This window comes from Gobio gobio, assembly GCF_949357685.1.
Source record: "Gobio gobio genome assembly, chromosome: 19".
Lineage (NCBI taxonomy): Eukaryota > Metazoa > Chordata > Actinopteri > Cypriniformes > Gobionidae > Gobio > Gobio gobio.
In genome coordinates this window covers 24,266,229-24,274,908 of record NC_137112.1, presented here as the reverse complement: position 1 = coordinate 24,274,908, position 8,680 = coordinate 24,266,229, and the positions used below count along the sequence as shown (strand labels likewise).

The 8,680-nt window shown below is 35.9% G+C and overlaps 1 protein-coding gene across 1 annotated transcript; it reads left to right on the top strand.

Annotated features, from left to right (window-relative positions):
• The first annotated feature begins 172 nt into the window (after nucleotides 1–172).
• Nucleotides 173–7,532, top strand: zgpat (zinc finger, CCCH-type with G patch domain). The gene is made up of 7 exons (XM_079845105.1): nucleotides 173–273; nucleotides 571–1,154; nucleotides 2,072–2,205; nucleotides 2,470–2,631; nucleotides 5,272–5,394; nucleotides 5,491–5,896; nucleotides 6,737–7,532. Exons 2-7 carry the CDS (start codon nucleotides 616–618, stop codon nucleotides 6,873–6,875), a joined length of 1,503 nt encoding a protein of 500 aa, XP_079701231.1. The 5' UTR covers nucleotides 173–273; nucleotides 571–615; the 3' UTR covers nucleotides 6,876–7,532.
• Nucleotides 7,533–8,680: the final 1,148 nt, after the last annotated feature.

The following is an 8,680-nucleotide window of genomic DNA, read 5'->3' as shown; positions in this document are numbered from 1 at the left end:
TTTAGTGTGGGTATATGTATAATTTTAAGTCCTTTATAAAACTTAAAAAAGCTGGTTTGCAAAGAGCCCGTTTCTTTTTATGTAATTCATGCGCTGAAATAGGATGTAGGAAGCATAGATATGTCCACGGTAGGAAGCGCTCAGAGCCGAAGCGCTGGCCGATGACGAAAGAGAGTTCAAAGTTGAGTGACTCCCAGTGAGCTGCAGTGTTTCCCGGCTGTCCAAACAGAAACAAAACAATGCTATGAACACTATCAACGGAAGATTTAAAACGTGAGTCTGGTTTTTAACCATTTTAGCAGGTACACACGTAAAGCCGTGTTATTTGAATTACGATAGCAGGAAACTAGCTAGAGAGTGCCAACTATTGGGCTCTCTAACGTAGCTTTAAAGCTAACCGGCATCATTACATTTTCCACACCACACTCATGAGATATTGTATATATAATATATAACCCACGAACATCAGAATTTTTTTAACAAGGAGCTGATTTTGAAATCTGTAAGAACTTAGAAGTGTACTGTTTTGTACGTTTGCACGAGCCCTTTATTTGCCTGCTATTCCTGCAGTTTTTCTACATTGAGCTCCTGTCATGTAAGCGCCTGATCCTCACTATGGATGAAAGCAGTCTGGAAGAAGCCATCAAGACCTACAGCGCTCAGCTTCAGCAGGTGGATGTGGCATTATCTGCTGGTTTGGGCTCAGCGGAGCAGGCTGACCTGCTGAAGCTAAAGGAGGACCTGCAGCAGCTCATTGAGCTGACAGAATCCAGCCTGCTGTCTGTCAGGAAAAGCCAGTTGCTGGCCTCTTTGGAGGAGCCCTCGACAAACCAAAATCCCACATCGGTTACTCAACAAACGGCTTTGGATGATGAGTTTGCTGCTTTCAATGCTGAACTGTCAGAAAACTGTAAGGTAAATCAAAACACTGAACCTGAAGAGGAAGAGGAGGATTTAAGTGGAACCAAGGTATGTGCTCCTTACCGTACCTCATGGGGAACCCTAGAGTATCATAACGCCATGGTGGTTTGCCCTGAAGAACCAGAAGGAGAAGAGGCTCAAGTCCGGGTGCTTTACCTTCATCCCACAAACAAATCTATGAAACCTTGCGGTTTCTTCCTTGAGGGCAAGTGCCGTTTCATGGACAACTGCAGGTGCTGCTTTTTATGAGTTCTTCTTTTTCCCTTTTTCTCATTTTTGTCATGTTTAATGTAAGCTTGGTATGCAATCTGTGGAGACCATTTAGATTTTTTTTGACAGCCAGATATAAAAATGTCCACAGAGGTAAACATTTGAAAAAAAATATGGTTTTGAAAAACTTTTACACCATTCTCAACAAGTTTAAAATAAATTACATCAAGTTAAAAGTAAAGATATGTTTTCCTTACACTTAATACGTGTGAGTTTACACATCTTAATATGTATTTTCATAGTAAGTAAAATTATTTTTAAAAATAAATATTGTATATTTAATTAATATTATATCATGAATAATTTAAATGTTAATACATTTAGTATAGTTATATTTAGTTATATTTTCAAGGTAAAACATTTTTAAAAAAAAATAATTGTACTAATTACCTAAACAAAAATATAATTTCTTTAAATAAAAAATTTAATTATATTTTCAAGGTAAAAGTTTTTTATATATATAATAATTTATATAAAACCATTTATATATTTATATATATTTTTTTTATAAAGCTTAATTATTTTTTCTAGGTGAAAGTATTTTTATATAAATATCATACATTTAATAATTACTTTTTTTTTAAAAATGGGGGAGGGGCACCACAAAGCATTTTAACAAACTAATCTTACTGTCTTTTCATTTTTTAAAAATCTGATATTTAAAAAGATAATTTTTATCTTGACACACCATCATGACGTGTGTGTGTGTGTGTGTGTGTGTGTGTGTGTGTGTGTGTGTGTGTGTGTGTGTGTGTGTGTGTGTGTGTGTGTGTGTGTGTGTGTGTGTGTGTGTGTGTGTGTGTGTGTGTGTGTGTGTGTGTGTGTGTGTGTGTGTGTGTGTGTGTGTGTGTGTGTGTGTGTGTGTGTGTGTGTGTGTCAGGTTCTCTCATGGTGAGGTGGTGTATGTATCAGAGCTCAGAGACTTCGTGGAGGCTGACATCAGTAACATGGAGTCAGGCTCTGCGTGTTTGGCCAAGCATGAAGATGGCATCTGGTATCCAGCCAGAATATCAGGTACAATACCAGAGTTGCTTTACCACCACCAACAAAAACAAAAGCAAGAACAGATATTGCTGCATGATATAATTTATTTGTTACCTTCCCCACAATTTACAAGACAGAGGAAGAATCTTTATTGATCCCCAAGGGCAGATTTCATGGAAAATTGCGTCTTCAAACATAGACTATACAAAAACACAACAGTACATTAACTTGATCTAGTAAAACAGTGCAAGACATTACAAGCGTGCATTAGACATTCTGCTTCACTGTTTCCAGAGATTGAAGGTGGTTTTTACACAGTGAAATTTGATTCACTGCTGTTGAAAGAGGCTGTGCTGGAGGCTGATGGGATCATTCCTCCTCTTCGTCAGGATGATGGTTCCTCCTCTTCCTCGTCGGACTCTGAGGATGATCAGTGTGATGTCGGCTATGCTAAAGGTGCTTAATAATTCACCATTCCCTGAGTTGTACATTATATACTGGAACACAGTCTGAGGAAAATATATCCATGTGAATCTCTTGAAATAACTGTCCAGGGGGTTATTCCAGAAAGCAGGTTATGTGACATACCCGGGTATGTTTAAGAGTAAGTAAGCGGATAACCTCAACTTTTGGTTCCAAAAACGGAGGTAACTTTCAGGGTATGTAAGCAGCCATAGCAACTCACTCTCTGAACATAACCTGCTCCAGAGCAGCTCATGAATCCAGGGTTAGTTTGCCTAAAAGGTATTCAGATGCTTATTATATAATCTATATAGTTATATTATTGTAACTAAATTTGTTATATAGTTAGTTATATAATATAAAACATAAATTATTTCTAAAGCATTATTACAGCAAGGTAATATTTAAATTTGAATTAAATTCAAATATATTTATTATTTATTATTTATTTTGTCATCTCACACCTGGATCTGCAGTCAATTAATTAGCATCAAACAAAATATAATCCTTATTCTTAGTGAATAAAGAATACTTATTAAACGAAAAGGTCGTAAAAATGATTGCACTACCTCCAAATAGGTTATGTAAATTACCATAAAACAAAAGAAGGAGGTGGAAGTAGAATGGTGCGCTTTTTCTTTTCTTTTTTTTCTTTTTCTTATGTTTAGCTTTAAACAAAACAAAAAACAAAGCATATTTTTAGTGACAGAATTGTCATTACAAATAAGCACATTCCCCTCAATTCTCATTCTCATCGCTGCATGTAAAAAATATTATATTTAAAGTATTTGTACATCATGGTAATATACTGTACACTACTGTTCAAAAGTTTGGAGTCAGTTCTTAGTTACAAGAGTCAGTAAGATTTCTTATGTTTACCAAGGCTGCATTTATTCCACATAAATGCACTTAGTGTGAATGTCTTTAGTCACATGGCCCTTCAGAAATCATTCAAATTTGCTGATTTGGTGCTTAAGAAATAATGTTGAAAACAATTATACATTTTGAATGTATTGAATTATGAAACTGTAAATTTTTTTCAGGATTCTTCAATGAATATACAGTTCAAAAGAACAGCATTTATTTGAAATAGAAATCTTTTGTAACATTAATATCTTTACTGTTATGTTTGGTCAATATTATGTACTCTTGCTGCATGAAAGTATTAATTTATTTAAAAGAAAAAAAATTCTGACCCCAAAGTATTGAACAGTTATGTTTATTGTATAAAAAACTGTATTACAGTAATGTGAATCTACAATGAAAATTTTAATTACAAAAATACATCATGCACTACAGTAATTGGAAATCTTGGTGACAAAATGTTCTTAATTGTCATGAAAAACATGTCACTATGTAAGAAATCTTAGTGGTGCTAAAATATAACAATTAGAAATTATATTTTATAATAATTGTTGCCTTTAAAGTGCAGATTGGATTTATTATTGCGAGATTTGCCCATCTGTGATCAGATTACAATTAAAAGAATGTCAGTGTGCATGTTAACTGTTTCCAGTTAAGCAACATTGACTTTTTGCTGAATAATTAAAAAAAATATAAGCTCAATTCAAGGGTCAGATGAATTAACCCCACATTAACATGTCTACCTGCCGTTTAACAGTTATTAGATCAGGGGTCGTATTCACCAAACATTCTATCTTGCCACTAAAAGTTCTCCTAAATAGCAGTAAGAGTTTCCTCTTAAAACCTGTTCACAAACAACTTTTACTAAGGAGTAGAAAGAAGTCTTCAGCTAAGAGAAAGGGTGGGGTTGACCTCGTTGCTATGGATGATATCAACACACTTTCTAACTATGCACATAGTGATTGGTTGATCAGTTGGTTCCTATTCTAATACTATTAATTTTATTTATTTATTTTATTATGATAGGACAGCTGGTATACAAGAAGCGACCACGTCACGAGCCAAAACTCAAACTCGGGTCACCCAAACTACCCACAAGGCTACTGGCGCAGATGATAATGCATTATTTTCAACTTGACTGCAATGTTTTATTCTCCATCATTCAATGCATATTGCCTGTACATAAATAAACCTCTATGTCATCGCAGATTGCACCCAAAGATCTATTGCCTCAATGGTGTACAGCAGGGATCCTCAAACAAGATCCACTTTCCTGCAGAGTTTAGCTCTAACCCTGTCAAACACACCTGAACATGCTAATCAAAGTCTTCAGGTTCATTAGAAAATCACAGGTAGGTGAGTTTGATTAGGGTTGGAGCTAAACTCTGCAGCGCATTGGCCCTCCAGGGTAAGATTTGAGGAACCCTGGTGTACAGTGTCTTTGGGTGGATTGCTGAAGCAAGTTGCCGGCAACAGACATTTTAGGATTGTTTGTGATTTGGTCTTCCCTTGAGTTCCCTTGACTACCTCTAACTTTTCACAGATTTAGAAGCTGGGTTTAGTGCTAAAATGCTTTGTGAAATAATCTTAGTCCAAAAATGTTTTTTCCTAAATCGGCAAGTTAGGAGCTACTTTTAGCCTTAAGATGTTTTGTGAATATGGCCCCAGATGTAGGTGTAGGTTGCTGGAATTCACTGGTACACAAATACAGCTTTTCAACACATTATCAGGGTATTGTTGATATCAAGTTGATTTTGTATCTCATTACAGTATTAACATCATTAGAGGAGGATATGGCCCAGGTAAACAGTGCAGAGTTTTGCGGTTGGGAGGCTCACACACGTGGCATTGGCTCCAAGCTCTTGCTGAAAATGGGTTATGAACTTGGTAAAGGTAGGTGACCATAACAGACATCAGTCTAAAAACCATCCGAACTGATGTTTCTGTCTTGTGCATGCATTTGTAGCTAGTGTCTCTGTGTATGCATAGGTTTGGGGAAAACCCTCTCTGGTCGTGTAGAGCCAGTTCAGGCAGTGGTTCTTCCTAAAGGCCGCACATTGGACATTTGTGCTGAGCTCACTCAGAGAAAGACTGCAGCCGCTATCGCTAAGGATAACCCAGCCTCACGTAAACCTAAGGCTAAACAGAGGAAGAAGAAGGCTTCCACATCAACACGCCACAATGTTTTTGATTTCCTGAACTCTAAGCTTGGCGATGGAACTCAGCCTGCATCTCATTCATCAAGCTCATCCGTCACTGGTGCAGAGGCCTACAGGGGCGGAAAGAGCATCAAACGTTCACTGAATGTTCGTCTGTTCCAGGCCACAGAGAAAGTCGCTCAAGTGGAGAAAGAGATCCAGCAACTCACTAAGTCTCTTAGTAAACGAAATGGAAGGTATACTTTCCTCACTTTCTTTTGCACCCAGACAGTTTTATCTTCCCTTTTCATCACCCCCTCCTTCTCAATATTACTCTTTTGAAAATGTGAAGCTGTTTGGGGACATATGGACATACAAATTATTTTCCTTACTTCAATTGAACAAATAATTTCAAATATTTAAATAATTCCAAATCACCTTATGTATACAAGTGTGTTGAAAACACACAGCATGAAGCTGAATTTAAATCGAGTTGTCCAAACAAACACATATGAATCAGGCTGTGTCTGAAATCACATACTCTTGAGTAGGTACTTAATTAGAATAAGTAATTACTTCCCAACCGCTAAAACAGTATGTTCTATACAGTATCAATGTGTGTAATATGAATGTAATCTGGACATACTACATTTGCCATGTTACCGACCACAATTGCTTCGCTTAATTCACTGTCGTTCACATATCCTCTCCCATGGCCTCATGGGATAGTAAAGTATCTATCATATGCACACTCAGAATCTCGCCAGAAGTAGTAGGTCATCGAGTGGTACTTGCCTACTATTTTATGAGTACTGTGAATTTTGAAGTACTGTTTTTCAGACATTTTGGGGGGAAAAAATTTGGAGAGCATGTTTGATTACCTCTGTTTGCTCTGCCATAAAGCTGCTCATAAAATAGTTTTCCAGTTTTTTGCTGTTAGTTAGCCATTGTCACACTACTATCAAAAAAGTGAAGTTAGCCGTATTACTACTTTTTAGTTTTAGTTTTTTTGTTTGTTTGTTTTTTACTCCCCAACACTCACTGTTATTTGTCTCTTTCTCAGTTTCTTCAAGTCATTCTTTTCTCTCTGTCCTCAGGGATGCTACAGTGGTCAGTCGAATAGAGGAGAAGCTCACTGCTTCCCGCCAGTTGCTGGAGCAGCTAAAGGCTCAGGAACAGTCCATCCAGAGAGAGCAAAAGAAAGCAGACACACATAAGAAAATGACTGAATTCTGACAATTCTGCTCTTTTTATTTTTTTTTATTTTATATATATATATATATATATATATATATATGCGCACACACACACTTTTATTTGAAATTTTGTTTAGTGTGTTTAAACATTAATACATTTTTTGGATATTAAAAAATTCTACATGATGATGAATATGTGATTATGTTCTTAGCCCATCAGAATCTTGGTCTCTAATATCCGATATCACATAAAGAATGGCAGGTGATACTCAGATTCAGTTTTTTAATGTTTCTTTTATGGATTCAATCCATAAATGCTGCTTAATGGATCAGACACCACAGTAGGCCTTCACAGAGAAATCCCCTGTGAAATAGAATAAACACTGAACAGCCTAAAACGTTTTGATCTTCTGACTGGTTTTAGAAGTCTTTGGTGTTCTGGGGACTTCGAGTGAAGCCAGGTAAGATCAGCAAGCCATCATATATACAGGATTGCCAACTCTCACGCATTGCGCGTGACACACAGGCTTTCAGGCTCTGTCTCACGGTCTCACTCTGCCCAAGTAAATCTCAAGGCAAATTGCCAAACCTGCTTTTGAGATGGAACAAAATGTAAGCTTTTAATTTTTTAAAAGTTTTAATACGAAATTCAAACAATAAATACCATTTTGGCGCACTTAATGTGGCATAACAGTTGAAAAACAGAGTTGCGACATGCTTTCATCTCTCGGCAGCGCACGGTCACGTGATTCATGGAGCTCTCAATAGTTCTAAACAAACCAGTGCTGTCAATACATTTGACTAGCTTAAGCGGATAGACAACAGCTTCACTATACAGGTAAACAGTACAGCATAGTGTGCATTGATTCTTATGTCAACCACATTTACAGTATAATTTTATTATGGAGAGTGATGGAGCTGCAACATTGTTAACATTAATGTTAATGTTTTTCTTGTATTTAGCCCTCAGGTATTCCTTACTAAATGGTCACACTCATACTCATTGATGGTCAAATGTGACCTTACACCCCTTAACTATTTTTAAATTAAATAAATGTTCTATATTTTAGTTCAATAATATTTATTGAATATTTTGAGGAGATATTTTGGTACTAAATAGGCCTACTATTTGTGCAATAATTATGGTCCATTGATGACCACTTAAAATATTTTTCTTCTAATATTTTTCTTATTTATATTACAATTAGTGTAGTAATTAAGGTTAAAGTATATAAATCAGAGGTGGTAAGTAATGAAGAAAAAATACTTTGTTACTTTACTTAAGTATTTTTTTCGGGGATCTGTACTTTACTTGAGTATTTTTTGTTTGCATTTACTTTTACTCCTACTCCACTACAATATTAAAGACAAAGTTTACTTTTTACTCCAATACATTTCCCCATGCCCACTCCAAGTATTTATTACACTTGCTTTCCAAACCAACAAAAAACGTGGGTGCATGGTCTCCCTTTATGCTGTCAATCGGTCATGGATGATCCAGTCAGGGCTAGACTTGGAAAAGCTGACTAGGTTTGCCACACTAATGCTAGCTCAGTGTTTCCTAATTTTTTTTCTTTCGCGGCACACTATTTACTATGAAAACATCGGTAACACTTTACAATAAGGGGTGCACTAATATGCATTAATTCATGCTTGACTAATGCACAGATGATCATGAGTTAATGTGAACTCATGAAGAAATAAATAATTTATTAATGATCACTGAATCAGCAACTAATGAACATTATATATGATTAATAGATTAAGTAATACATGCATTTCTATTAATTAAATATGACAATTTATTAATTCCCTAATAACATAACAGATTAATTAGTTAATATA

Excerpts from the sequence above, each read along its gene's own strand:
- zgpat (XM_079845105.1), top strand. The coding sequence starts at position 616 with ATGGATGAAAGCAGTCTGGAAGAAGCCATCAAGACCTACAGCGCTCAG. Across the intron at positions 2,632-5,271 it reads TGATGTCGGCTATGCTAAAG|TATTAACATCATTAGAGGAG; the intron begins GTGCTTAATAAT and ends ATCTCATTACAG. Across the intron at positions 5,395-5,490 it reads GGGTTATGAACTTGGTAAAG|GTTTGGGGAAAACCCTCTCT; the intron begins GTAGGTGACCAT and ends GTGTATGCATAG.